This window comes from Cibotium barometz, chromosome 20 (assembly GCF_041138505.1).
Source record: "Cibotium barometz isolate CiBa-2024 chromosome 20, ASM4113850v1, whole genome shotgun sequence".
Taxonomy (NCBI): domain Eukaryota; kingdom Viridiplantae; phylum Streptophyta; class Polypodiopsida; order Cyatheales; family Cibotiaceae; genus Cibotium; species Cibotium barometz.
The window spans coordinates 7,050,511-7,065,456 of NC_141065.1; the positions used below are offsets into that span (position 1 = coordinate 7,050,511).

The 14,946-nt window shown below is 38.7% G+C and overlaps 1 protein-coding gene across 1 annotated transcript; it reads right to left on the reverse strand.

Moving 5' to 3' along the window:
- Nucleotides 1-6,049: 6,049 nt before the first annotated feature.
- LOC147627497 (uncharacterized) lies at nucleotides 6,050-8,794 on the reverse strand. The gene is made up of 7 exons (XM_086814409.1): nucleotides 8,413-8,794; nucleotides 7,980-8,051; nucleotides 7,434-7,501; nucleotides 7,155-7,314; nucleotides 6,961-7,041; nucleotides 6,750-6,839; nucleotides 6,050-6,631 (listed from the first exon to the last, which is right to left on the reverse strand). Exons 1-7 carry the CDS (start codon nucleotides 8,656-8,658, stop codon nucleotides 6,527-6,529), a joined length of 822 nt encoding a protein of 273 aa, XP_086670535.1. The 5' UTR covers nucleotides 8,659-8,794; the 3' UTR covers nucleotides 6,050-6,526.
- Between the last annotated feature and the right edge of the window lie 6,152 nt (nucleotides 8,795-14,946).

The window sequence follows — 14,946 nt, forward strand, 5'->3', positions numbered from 1 at the left end:
GATGACACAGCCTTGAAGATAGAGGTGTAGCCTTTTCTACTAACTCCACTTTTATCTAGTGCCTCTTGTTGCACAACATTCTATTTGACTGTCTTGTACTTCTTCTCTTCAATCATGTTTTTTGCAATGCTTCTCGATAGAAAACCTTTCATTTGTTTGATTGGAAGGATATTAGGATTGACATTCTCTTTGTCAATCTCTAAAATATTTTTGCAATAAGAGTGGTTTCAATCAATTGCTAGTCTAAATCTATATTATCATTTCATTCAAAATAGTAAAGGCATAAGCAATCTTACCTTGCTTGCTTGACCCTTTTCAGTTCAGCACAATATTGTGAATTTTTTTACTTCTCTATCTGTCTCCCAATGGGATAGCTTTTGTCCTTGCTTTCTTTAGCTTCTGCTAGGTCGTCCTGAGTTTGTCAACCTCTTTTTGAAGTTGTTCTTTCAGTTGTGATCACTGAGCAACCTTCTGATGTTTGTCTTCTACCTCTTGTTGGTATAGACACCTATACATATCAGCAATAGAAAATTGGCTAGATATGTATCCAAGCAAGCCTTTGTGGCCATCACCTACAAACTTGGATAGTTGTGTTGGATTGGAAAAAGGAGAAGTGGAGTTTGTGATTGGGCATTTGGGGTAGATTGTTCCATCACACCATAAGTCGATATGGTGCAGGCCTTCTCTCCTCATTTTTTCCCTGTGCATGGCATCTATTCTTAGACCTTTTCTTTGTTTTTGAAGAGGAGTATACTCTTCTTGTAAGTCCATGTTAAGATGGTATAGCCTCTTCTTATTAGATTCTTCAGTCGCTTGATTGCAGGGTTGCCATTGTTTTTCTCTACGTTCTCACAATGTAGCACCTTTTCATGAATCAAAACTTTGCGATGGAGATAAAGGTCTAAAATGTTCAAAAGAACAAAGATTTTGTATGACATATCCGAAGGTAGTTATGAGCACGTAGAGTCTTAAATGTGACGTGAGTTACTCCCTTGTGTTAAATGCACGTCAGTTTATTTATTCCTCTAGTGATTCACTTTTTGCAATGAGTGCACTTATTTTATTGTTTTTGTTGGATGCACTTTTTGATTTTGTGCATTTTGGAGATGAGAAAAATAAAGAAATCGAGAATTTCTTATAGGGCCCCAAAATGAGTTCCAAATTCTTCTAATGGGATAAGCAGAAAGCACCAACAAAGTCCTATATGCCATTCCCACCAAAATTGTTGAGGACAGCTGCAACGATTGGGAACAAAAGTTGCCGAAAACACCCTGGGCCTTTCAAACTTCCTACAAGGCTGATACTACCAATACCACACCCTTCAATTTGACCTATGGTACTGAAGCGGTTATGCCAATGGAGTTCTTGGTCCCAAGCTTACACATTGCTGTACAAGAAAAACTCACAGGGAATGTCTTAGGTTGTCGCCTGTTCGAGCTTGAAAAGCTTGACAAAACACGCCTCTTAGCTTTATATAGCATGATTGTCAAAAAGCTAAGGTGTAAACAATGGTTCGATGATCAACTGAAGGACAAGCAAATGAATGAGGACGACATGGTCCTCCTCTTCAGCACAAAAACACATAAAAAGAAACTTAAGCTCAGAGGCCCAGGACCTTTCCTAATCACTGAGGCGGGATATTTCAATGGTAGCAAATTAAAAAGCTACTATGGCCCACTAACTGGAACCACCCTAAGGCCCATTCCTGACAAAAAACAAAGAAAAAAGGACCACAAAGAAATGAAACACATAACCCAACAAGAGGGTAAAGCGAGGCAAGCCAAACTTAGGTAGAAAAATATAGTGGTCAACATGGCCCTAGTTGTAGTTCTCGAAGAAGAAGATTGGGAGATGAAGCATACTCGGTTATGGGCTAATTATAACCTAATGTCATATGAGACATGGGTTTCCCTTGGGCAACCCCCATTGAAAGAGACTCCTGCCACGATCACAACAGTGGCATCTCAAGAAGTTCACTATTTAGGCACAATCACACTTTGTTCCACATTGGAAATAATCCCTTGGAAGGGAAGTTTTATGTGATGCCTACAAGAACCATGCACGAAGAGATACTTCTTAGAAGAGGCTGGATGAGACACAACCAGTGCAACATTGACTGGGATGCAAGGACGGTTACCCTACAGCTAGCCTCCAATCAAGTTATAGTCCTCATGATGGACGAAGAACCCATACCTTCTACTCCCTCATGCCAAGAAGTTACCCCTCCACTCACCACCTTCATTCCACCCTCCAGTCCACATAGCTCCATACCACTCAAAAAGAGGCTGCTCCCCACTCTGAACACACCACTACCTATCACATCCTCTCCACTACCCCCCTCAGCAATACCACCTCTCCAAAGCCACCCTAGGACCCCCCACAAAAAATAAACCACACTAACCCTCCTACCAACACTAACAAATGCACACAGGGCAAGACTTCTCGACAATGGGTACCTAAAAGACTTCTAACAACGAAGGGTATTATGAAGGCACTTCTACTTTGTGGATCCCCCTGACGGTCCAACTCTCATTCTCATACACCGGCACCCCAAGCTCATTGTCCCCCACAACCAATTAGACAACCACAAGCCCATAGAGTATGGGACAAACGCTAAACAAGGCCAAACTATCCTCACTCACACCCTAAGCCTTGCCCAATAATAACCTTCCAGTGGATCCCCAAACCTCTACTAGAGGCTCAACATTACTATGAGAGAAATTGCCACATTTGGATCCCCAAATCACCAAGGCACAAACTCCCTACTCTTATCACTCCACAGTTACCAACCCTTCAATGGAAACCCAAAGTGGCCTCCGCTACCAGTACTCCACACAGGAGAAAGGGAAGCAAAAGCTTCACGAGATGACCCTTTACCCTCCCAATAGCCTCCCAGAGTCCCAAAGATACCCTCGATGTCGACTACTCCTCCACCCGTCATTGTCACGCTACCTCAGAGTACTGACAATCAACCCTTAACCTCTCCATTCTCAGATACTCCCTCATTACCAGCCTCTGAACTCCCCAAAGAAATCCTAACCTCGTCATCACTTAATTGGAACTGTCTCCTTCATTTGACAAATTGGGCATGCTGCCAGTACAAAACCCACACTGGGGTGCTGGTAACATAGCCCATGGGTACAAAACCTATTTGCAGGGTGTCCACAAAAAAAAAACTATTTTGCATGGCCATATCAAATTTGCCACGGCCATACATACAATTCAGAACATCAAGGTTACCACGGTACCAACCTCCATTTGAAATGCCACAGTCGTACAGTTCTCCTTCAGTGTTGCGATAATTCACTCTATGTGCAAAAGAGTGATAAGGGGATTGTGGTCATCACCATCTATGTGGATGACATGATTGTTGGGAGTGACAATAAAGAGGAAGTTGAGAATGTAAAGGGTCTTCTCAAGAAGAAGTTTGACATGAAGAATTTGGGTGAGCTGGGATACTTTCTTCGCATTGAGGTCATCATGATGCTTGAGGGCATATGGCTATCATAGAGACAATATGCATTGGACATGCTGTCCAAGAATGACAAGTTGTGTGCAAATGTAAGTGAGATTTTGGAGAATGCCGCCATGTACATCATGAAGATAGTAGGCAGCTTGATCTCACCAAGATAGACGTGAACTACACAATTGGGTTGGAGAATCAATTCATGCAAGCTCCTCGAAAGCCATATTTGGATAGTGTGAGACGACACACTATGCTACATGAGGTCCACAATGGATTATGGCCTCTTGGCTAGTATACATTTGCACATGTAAGGATACATTGACGTAGATTGGGAGCTGGTAACATCTTGGTGGATAGAAGATCTACTACTAGCGGGTTTATGTTTTTCTTTAAGAAGGTGTTGTGACACTCATAACGTGCTTGGGCAATCGTTCTACCTTCACTCCACCACTAGTGTGTTTGATAGCTAACACGATAGATCTTTACTAGTGATTCTTACACCTACCTAATCCAACTGAGTTATGACATACTTATACTGTACATAGTACTCTAGTACTTATGTTAGTTTTCACTTATTTTTTGTAGACCTCTTTTGAGAGTAATAAGAAGAAAGAGAAGATTTTAGCCTTCCATTTTTGTGTGCGTCTTACCCATTGATGTGTGAGTGTGTGTGTGCTTGCAAGATCTCAAGCTCCCTCTCCTCTCCCAAACTTTTCAGCTCTAGTGAAGAAGCGAGAGCAAGACCAAAAACCTCTAGGTTTTCTCCCCTAAAAAGTGGTCAAACCATGTCCACGACGCCACAATGTTTCAAACATTTGGTGTTAAGCTTATAAAAATTGAGGCATGTCTCCTTTAGTATCATTAGGGAGGACGAGTGTTCCCGACTCCAAGCACACACAATGCAAGCATGAGTCCTACTTTCCAAAGAAGCTCATTATAGAAGCACTAATGAACACATTTTTCACCCTTTGGATCCAACTTACTGCATAGCTCATTAGAAATGTGTACATACGTAATGCATTTAAACACTTTCAAGTGTGACAAATCTAGTTTTCTACAAGATACTCCTCCTCTATAGTCACACCATGCAACTGCTTCAGCCTAATAATGGTGAGACATGCTCTTCTCAACTCTACAATGTGCCTATTCTTCCTCTTAGCAACACCATTTTACTATGGAGTGCACTTGCATGTGAATTACCTCTGAATTCCATGCTTTCTCAAGTACTCACTGAACTCATCGGAGAAGTATTCTCCCTCTCCATCTAACCTTAGATACTTAACCTGCAAACCTGTTTGCTTTTCAGCTAAACACTATAAAATTTTGAAAATGAATAAACACTTCACTTTTCTCTTTCATGAAATGCTCTACTCATTCACATGCTCAATATGTTTGTGGCCAAATATCTATATCGACCACAAAACTAACACCTTGTGCAAACATAACATCTTTCACCTTGTGCAAACATAACATCTTTCACCTCATGCATGCTTACATTCAAAGTAAACATTATGCACCTCTTTTACCCTTTGCAACAACTAAACGACATTTGTTATTGAATTCCTCAACATAGCAACGCTCAAGGTTAAAAAGTATCTGCAAACCTTGCTCAACCATTTACCCAATAGAAACCAAATTCTTTGTTATGTTAGACACATGAAGTACATCATCCAAGTACCTCATTTACCATCCTCCATAGCCAATGGCACATTCCCAATGTGAGCAATAGAATAAGCTATGTCATCTCCCATCTCTATATAACCTAGTTTTTCTAAATTTTTAACATCTCTAAACCACTCACACCATAACAAGTCGTGTGGTTAGACGCTCCCGAATCCACATACCATACATCATCACTGTTTGTGACTACATCTACAGACACATTGAATTCAACATGTGCTTCATAACAATTAAATGCTCACATCTATCTTCAACCTACTTACTTGAAAATGCATAATTATTTTACTGCAACTTACCACTTGTTATATCACTCTGCTTCTTATAACATTTTGTTGCAAAGCAACCTAGTTTGCCATAATAAAAGCAATTCTTTGAATCTGATCTCGATTGTTGTCTTTGCCAATTACCTCGACCTCTCTGGCTCCTCTTGCCTTGAGACTGGCCTCTTCCACTTGTGTGTGTTTATGTTGCTGCTCTGCGAATCATTGGACTACTGATGTCCATAATTCTGATTTCCAAAACGATCGTCACCTTGGCCTCAACCTCACGACCTCTACATCTACCTCTATCTGAATTTAAGTAGAAGGTATGTTTTGAAATGTCCTTGTTTTGCGAGAAAGAGTCCTCACTAACCATGCATTAACCATGCATTTGAGCCACAAAAAGGTCTTGCGCCCAATTCATATGAACACCAATCATTAGAATCTTGAAACTACTCACTCAATAATATTCAAAATGACTTCAAGCCATACTATCACTAGGTAGAACCTCACCTCCACTCACATAGGATAGTTCTTCTGACAAGAAACATGATGAACCCATAAAACATTGTCCTCACCAAACTATAAAATTTGGACCTTTAAAAAGTTATGTTGAGAAATTGCAATTTTTTGAGTTAAAATATAAACTAAAATGCCCTAAATTTTGCAAATTGAGAGTATTTTTTTGGGGTGAAAACAACAATGTTGCATGTCTATTGTATATAGTGTGCAGGTTTTCTGTAAACACAGCTAGCCCTCTGGTCTACTTTTTTTTAAAGCATTTCTCTTTCTCTAGAAATACATGCCACTAACAACTGTCAAACATAAACATTCCCAAATCTGCTGCAAATGAATGAGAAGATAAAGGCCCTTTGATGCAGGAATGAATACCACATTAACCAAAACCCGGCATGCATTAATCAAAGCCCTGACAAGCACTTAACACTGAATCTTCCACAGCCTACTTTTTCCAAGCCTCCCTTCTGTATACTCTTCACATTGGAGTTTCCTTGTGGATGTGTTGCGCACCCAAGGGGTGTGCAAACATGGATTAGCTTGAATACAAACTCCATGCAGGGTTGCTAGTTCCTCAAGACTTCTCTCTATATCTTCCCTTTGATCATGGCACCTCAACTGCTGGTGCCAGAGCAACTCGAATGCCCCGTGAGTGCCCTACTTGAAGCAAAACGCTCACTTCTGCTGCTGTCATTGCAGCAGCCTGTACCTGATCATCAAAATGCCATGTTATCTAAGTGGGTGCAAACCAGATAGTTTGATTGTCATTCTGTATACAAACAGTGGTTTCCCCTAGATCCTCTAGAGAGCTAGCAAGCATCAGATACCTGCTCTTGCCGTACTTCTTGTAGCATGCTCATGGCACGGACCATAATGTAACACGGCAGGAAAAACCCGACAACACGAAACAGGAAAATCTGCCACCCAAAAATGGTCACCTAGATGTGTGAGGAAATGGTTCTCTTTCATCTGCCTAGATGCATCGAAGATCAGAAATTGAGGTGCATCCTTAATTGGTGTCAAGCAAAGAGACCTCACCATTAAAAATATGGAGGCATCTTCATCTGCCGTGGTAGCCGCCATGGAAACCGCATGGCGAAGTAATAGTAAAGCCATCAACTGTCATTCCAAAGGCAATGTAAGAACAGACTGAGGCAAAGCATCATGACACCATCTACTTGCACTAATAATCCCAAACTAGAAGAAGCTTCAATCTCTTACAAAGAACTTACAATGAGAGCCACTGAACGACAGCAAGCAGCACTCCCAGAATTAATTGCGGCATACTCCTCATATTCTGATTCCAGGAACCTCCTTTGAGCAGCTGCTAGGGCCAGAATTCGGGGATCACGAAGTTCCATTGAGTGTGCACCCGGAATGCCCCAATCATCACTACATTGCAGAACATTCGGATCAAACACCCTAAGTTGTTACTAGCAGCTTGATATAAAGCCCAGTGCGGTAAGAAACGGTATGTACAAAAAGGAAACCTTCTCTTGAAGGACAAGTACCTGAGGTCTATGGAGACGTTTCCTGCTTGCAGCTGCAATTGGAGAACACTATACCCATGTTTGTAAGGCTGAAGCAGAGACACATACAAGACAGCAGCTCAGATGTGATGAAACTATGATGGGACGTTTACGATACATCAAGCATGGCATTGCATCTTCTTTACATCACTTTGCTGTACCCTCAACTTAAATGTAAGATGCATATAGATGCGATTCAAAGGCTTTGCTGTTACCCTTAATCTTTACATATGTTAAATGCACATATATGTTATTCCAAGGCCTAGTGCATGGCCATCACCGCCTCCCAGCACATCATTTTGTAGCATAGCTCTTGAGTACAGAGAATGAGGATGTTTTATTATGATTAATTCTGTGCACTACAGGATTTACCCTCTGTGCACTACGGGATTTACCCAAGTCATTATTTACTAAATCTTGCTTACTATATGGGGGGTATCCATACACATAGTAGATTGGTTAGAGGTACAGATAGAGGTGGCAAAAAACCAACATGCTTGTAGAATTTATTTGATAAAAGGGACACACCTGATGACAGATTTCACAAATTGCATCTCCTTTCTCGTTGCACCACCTTTGGACGCATCTACGGTGAGCATACTGCAAAAAGGGTGAGAACAAGGTTAGCAAGCATCCATAGGCTTGATACTGCAGCAACCCAAAGAGCTGATGGCTTTGATACTACTGTAACCCTTGGCCTTCAGATAGTGTAAACAAAATAAGAAAGATAGCTACTGTAAGAACTCTGACTACTGATATAAGCATGCCTGGCCTCAATATTTTCAGGGCATGATCGTGGTCTATAGCAGTATTTAGGCTGTCACAACGTTCTCAAGGCCCTTGAGTGGAATTAATGCCATTGCTTGTAGCTGTATCAAGGCGTGTGCTTGTAGCTCTATCAAGAGCCACTAATTATTTGGACTATTTTAAGATGCTGTAACTAACAGAAGAAAGACCAAACCTTGAGGGTACCAGAGCATGCACATGGAGTCTCCAGCTTTGAAGGGTCCTCTTCTTCTTGACAAATTCTACATTCGGCCATTGAAATGATAGTATTTTCTGCAGAGTGTGCATCTGCAAGGTGCCCAAAGGCATTGGTGGAGCATTCGACTGTGGGCTCCTGACTTGGGCATGGATCTAACTGGGCGGAATTGGGGGTCTCTAGGCGATCATGGATCTCCAGAGAAACATGCTCCAGGGCACCCATGCCTGCTAAGAAAAAAGAGAAGCTAGAAGAGCAGGCGCAGGCGGAAAGCTTGAAAGAGCAGAGAGATTGGGTGGTAGGAAAGCAGAGGAGCGGGGGCTAGGGCAGACGGTGGGAAGCTCAAGAAGAGAGAAATGGATCCGTGGAGGGTGCATTTAAACGACAGAGGGGGAAACGAGGGGCACTATCTATGTGCGTCGAATCATCATTGAATGCGCCAAAAAGAGAGCGCGCGCTCTCCCGCGCACCCCCTTGGATGATGACCGTGCATGACCTTGACTCCTTCTTTATGGGCCCATATATTCACATTTTATGAGGTAAGTCCAGGCACGCCTAGAAAGAAGAAGGCCTTGAACATCACAATAATCATGACCTTCAACAGAAAGCCCCAAGTTTGGGGAACAATAGTAGTATTCCCTTCCAATCTCTTCACATAGAAAGTTGAAGTTTAATATGCACCCTTCAAAGTAAATTTTATCGTCCCAAGGGCAGATTCCAAGGGCCTATCATTCATGACTAGTCACTTGACCCGTGCAGAGTGCGGAGCACGTCTCCTACCTCCAAATTCTTCCCAAACCTCCAAATTCATGCCACATGGAAGCTTTGTGCAACTCACAACAGGTCTGACCCACTCTTAGACCTGCCTTCCGACGGGACAGTTGTTGGTCTAAACCATTGTCCATACATGTTAGTGTCTATGACACATACACATGAACATAGAACACATGGACACACACATATAACACACACACACATACACATGCAATATACATGCACATAGCATATGTATGTGCACACACAAACAGAACACACACATAGCATTTGTATGTGCACACATAGATAAAACACACATACACATATGTATGTGCGTGCGCACACACACACACACACGCAATTTACATGCACATAATATACGTGTGTGTGTGTGTGTGTGTGTGTGTGTGTGTGTGTGTATTGTTTGTGTGTATGTATGTATGTACATGTATGCATGTACACACACACACACACATATGTACGTATATACATACATACATTATTCATGTACATATATATTATATAATACATACATACATACATTATTCATGTACATATTTATTATATAATACATATATATTTACATATACTTATTATAAATCTACTATATATATATATATGTATATAATTACTATATACTTTAATTTTTTCTTAGTATATAATATATAATTATTTATATAATAAAAATATAAGTTTATAATTATAATATATTTATATACTTCATAATAAATAGATAAATTTATATTTATCAAAGTAAATAAATATATTTATTATATAGCAAATAGAGTATGTAAATAAATATATATTTATATAACTAGTTCTTTATTTACATAATAAAGATATAAGTATGTTTTATTATATATTTACTACATAATAAATAAATATATAGTATTTATTTTATAGTACTTAAATATTTTCTATAAAAATACATAAATTTATAAAAATAAATATCAGATTCATAATTATTATATATTTATGATAATAAATAAATATATTTGTTATATACCAATTAGATGTTTATTATATAAATAAATAAATATTTATATAAATAGTTTTTTGCATAATAAACATATAAGTATGTATTTATTATGTGTTAAATAAATATTTATTATATAAATATATATATATATTTATATTTATATTTATAAGTATACATTTATTCTATTTTTTATATAATAAAAACATATAGATATATCTATAATGTAATAAATATTTATTTATTTATTTATTTTGGAATAATTAATTTTTAATTATATAATTATTTATGTATTTACATAACAAACATATAAATTTATTATATATGGAACACACATATATATTGTATAATAAAATATATATTCATATACTTATTTATTATGTAATAATTAAATATATTTATATACTTATAAATATACTATAATAATTAAATATATATATATTTATATGCATATTTATTATATATTTATTTACATAATAAACACATGTTACTATAATAATTTTTCTCTTAGTATATGAATATATATTTATCTACATAATAAATATATTATTATATATTTAATTTTTATAATAATTAAATATTTATTTTATAGATGTATATTTAGATAACAAATATATAAAATTATATTTATGAAGAAGAAAAAATGGAATAATAAGCGTAACACTAACGCTAAACTAGCATACTCCCTCCTCACTTTTTTTAATATACTTTATAGGAGGTGGTGTTTTTTTTAAATCATTTTTGCTTCGTAAACTCCCCATCAATCTGCACACTGGAGTGTGTGCACGCGCGTGCGCATGTGTGTTTGTGTGTGTGTGTGTGTGAATAATGGAGGAACTGCTTGCATCGATTTTCGGTTAAGCAAAGGGCATACAAATATTATATATATATATATATATATATATATATATCACCTCACATTTTTTAATATACATCGGTAGCATTTTTTAAATATACATTTGTGCATAAATATATATGGCTATGAGCAAGGCGGCATTAACAGCAACATGTTTTTAACGTATTTGTGCGTAAATATATGAGTAGGTCGGCAGCAGGAGTAAAGATGACGTGATGGCGCTAGCGACTTCTCTAAGCGTGATGGCAATCTCTCTCTCGGCCTGAGCAGGCCACGTGTGTCAAGAGCAGAGCACCAAGGAGCTACCACGTGGCTTACCGAAATGTTGCCACATGTAGACTGCTTATATTTTGGAAACCACACGCCATCACCCAAAGCTGTAGCTTGTCGGTCGAGAATGCTTGGTCTGACATGGCAGCTTGGTGAGCTAGGAGGGTTGCCTTGGGATCACGACCTTTAACTGAGAACCCTAAGACAACTGTATGAAGTTAGTGCAGCCGCCAAGGCAAGGATGATCATTGATGGGGCTTTTTTTACCGCACTTTTGATGGGCGAGATCTAGTACATGTTAACCCTTTAGGTGATCGAGATGGTTTAGATCATTCGCACTTGCTTGATCGAATGGTAAATGCTCGATGATGGTATGCGACAAAAGTGGCCAGCGCTCAGTGCACATTGTACATTATGCACAGAGTACACTGACCGTGACATGCACTCACGGTGACTCATTGAAGTGACTGAACCCTATTGAGCCAGTGTCCCCTAGTACCCTATGTAGTACGTAGTACACACAATACACAATGCTTACATTGACAATGACTCAATAATTGAGCTCCCTATTCCTGAGTCTCGGATTTTTACTATGCCCACCACCCACCCACAAGTCCGGCAAGTCTTTTCTCTCTTGCCTCGTGGGGCTCTCTTTGCCTACCACGTGGCACCTCACAAGTAATATATAGAAAGATAATGTCCACACATCTATGCTTTTTTACACACCTTCTTGTATTAGAGCATAAAGCTTTGGACTCACATTACCCTTTTTGTACTACAAAAGAAAAATGCTATCGGTCATCATCTTCTCATCACCAATGTTACAAGCTACTAGGTGGGCCATCTTTTCATCAAGGATGGTAACATGGGAGCATCCATGTAGGAGGGACACTTTGCCTTGCTTCAAGCAAATTGTAAAAGGGAATTGGCCTTGCGAGAGATTAAGCAATTGCAACACGCTCATCTCTCGGCCAATCTATAAAGGTTCTTATAGACCCCAGCACTTTTGCTTACATACTTTTCCAATGAGTCGGCGGCAAGCTTATCACACATGGTGAGCCTCCATCTACCACCTTGTTATGTGGCACCCATCATTTGGATTGTCTTATCACATGCGGTGAGCCTCCATCAACCTTGTTATGTGCTCACCCATCATTTGGATTGGCAAGTTTTAGAAGTCTAAACACTATAAGGGTGGTTCCATACATTGCACCATCCTTTCAACCCACCAAGGAGTGGTGCACAATGGTCCCCTAACTACACATCAATGCTTGTTTAGGTCCAACTTAGAAAACCTACTTCATCCAAGCCCTGAAAGCGCACACACACACACACAAGTATTCTTTGGGTAAGAGATGTCAATAAAAGGCTAGCATCCACACCATATGAAGCAAGACCTAAATGGTATGCACCCATTTTTTAGGAATTATGCACACATAGAAACTATCAGTTATAAAATTCATGGATAAGCAAAATTGCTCATAGTTCTAATTTTATGTATGCTTCTTTTGCACTCCTATCATGCATTTGCCTTGTGCCTTTCATAGGAGTCATAGTGGTGCCATGCATTTGATCATATTTTGAATGGCTTGTACTTGTTTCTTTAGATCGTATCATGTCCCAAGGTTAGAAGCATTGCATTTCACCTTCCTTGATGTTGGCAGAAAAGTGGATGCCTCTCTCACATTAATGAAGATGCATGGAAAACAAGAGATCACAAAATTAAGATGAAAACTTGATTATTCCATTATGCTTTAGAATGAATACATGATTACACAGAGATGATCAAGGTGGTTGTTACCACCTTTCATGTGAATCCCATACCCTTTGGCATCACCATTCACTCATGCACAATTTTACCTCTTCATATCGTTTGGGTTTACACCCTTTCACATCTTCTCAACCTTTATCACATTAAGACCTTACAATTTAGACCATTATAATTGATAATCATTCCTAGGCAAATTTTGCATTTTACACACACTATCACACTACTTTCAACACCCTACCTTAACGAAAACTTTCCTAATGTGTCTACACTCCCATCATGAAGTATTCTAGTTTGTGTTAAGACTTTTGAAAGTGGTACATAAAGTTCTTGTAACTAGTTTGCACAAAAAACTCACCTCCATTCTAGTTTGTGTCAACACTTTGAAAGTGGCACATAAAATATGCACCTAGCTTGCACAAAAAAACTCACCCCCACTCTAGTTTGTGTCAACACTTCCACACACTTTTGAAAGTGGTATATAAAGTTTTTGCACCTTACTAGCACTAATGGATAACTGGACTTCGTCCTTTGAGAGCTTCATCTCTTCCTTTGGAAGAGTCTTCATCCCCTCTTGTTGTTAAGAGTATTCATCTCCTCTTTGAGGACACTTGAGCATGAGGAAAGAGTTGTCCATCCCCACATGCACCTTTTCAGATTCTATTTGCATTTCTTGGTCCTTAGTCTTTGCTTTGACTTTGTCCAAATGAAAATTAACATCATACTTAACTCTGCACTTAGGTTTGCAACTTTTGTCACTTGCCTTATTTTGATGTCGATGCCATGGGTTTGCGCTTGGCTTGCACCATGGATAAGAGAATCCATGCTCTTATTTCCTTTGGCCATTTATTGCACATGAACAAGCCCTTGCATGAAGGTTAATTTAACCTTAAAAAATATCAAGGTATTTTTAATGTAACCTTAAAAATATCAAGGTTTTTTTAATTAAACCTCTTTTTTTTGTTTCACTTCTCTATAGGTCGGGTTATTGAAGGTGACGCTTCAATCTGTAGGTTTACTGTTTGTGTTTTTCTATAGATTGACACGAACTGCTTCTTCTCTGTAGAAGGTTCTATGTGATGCTCTCTAGGTAGGCTCTAGGTAGGCCGTTGCATGCACCTCTATGAAGAAGATTTTGCTTGAAGTTCTTTCGTTAGCTTCAAAATTTAGACCATTATAGTTGATTATCATTGCTAAGAAAAGTTTGCATCATACACACTTTATCACACTACTTTTAACACTTAATACATTGAGGTTATGTGTGAGGCTTATGGAGGCTTAGGTTTTTTTGGTCTCATTGACAAAGTGCACACATTAGGTTCTCTCATATAAGGACTCATCACCTTATGAGATCTTGAATGCTACTTTATTGAGATTGATAGCTCATTAGCATCGATACAAATGCCACGCCAAGGAATGACCTACATGTTTTCAAATGGCATTGTGATGAGCCTGTATCACAATGAGATCTAGTCATAGATTAGTTCATTTGGCATGTCACAATCACTATTACAATGGTTGAATCATGTGGACAAAGTTAGTGTTATTGATGAGTACCATTATGAAGGAGTGCCATTTTTGAAAAATGAGAAGGAGCGTAGCTCAAGGGTTGTTGGAAATTTCTTTGAGGGGAACTACACTTGTCTCCTCTTTTACAACATTACCATAACATATTATTAGATCTGATCATATGGTTGTGTAAGTGTCTCCCATTCTAAAAGTTGATATGGTTTATTTTCATGTTAATACTCAAATGTAGCTTTAGTACTTGTCATCAATATGTTATTTTCAATAGCATAGTTTATATGTAATAAGTTGTTTTTTACGAGAGAAATGGTTTATGTGCAAGATTACACATTGAGTTAGAGAATAGGAAGGCTAAGCATA

Bases quoted from the DNA above. Each gene is read 5' to 3' on its own strand.
- LOC147627497 (XM_086814409.1), bottom strand. From the start codon at position 8,658: ATGGGTGCCCTGGAGCATGTTTCTCTGGAGATCCATGATCGCCTAGAG. The intron at 7,502-7,979 runs GTGTGTCCCTTT...TCTCTGCTTCAG, and splicing joins TTTGTGAAATCTGTCATCAG to CCTTACAAACATGGGTATAG. The intron at 7,315-7,433 runs GTACTTGTCCTT...TCTGCAATGTAG, and splicing joins AACGTCTCCATAGACCTCAG to TGATGATTGGGGCATTCCGG.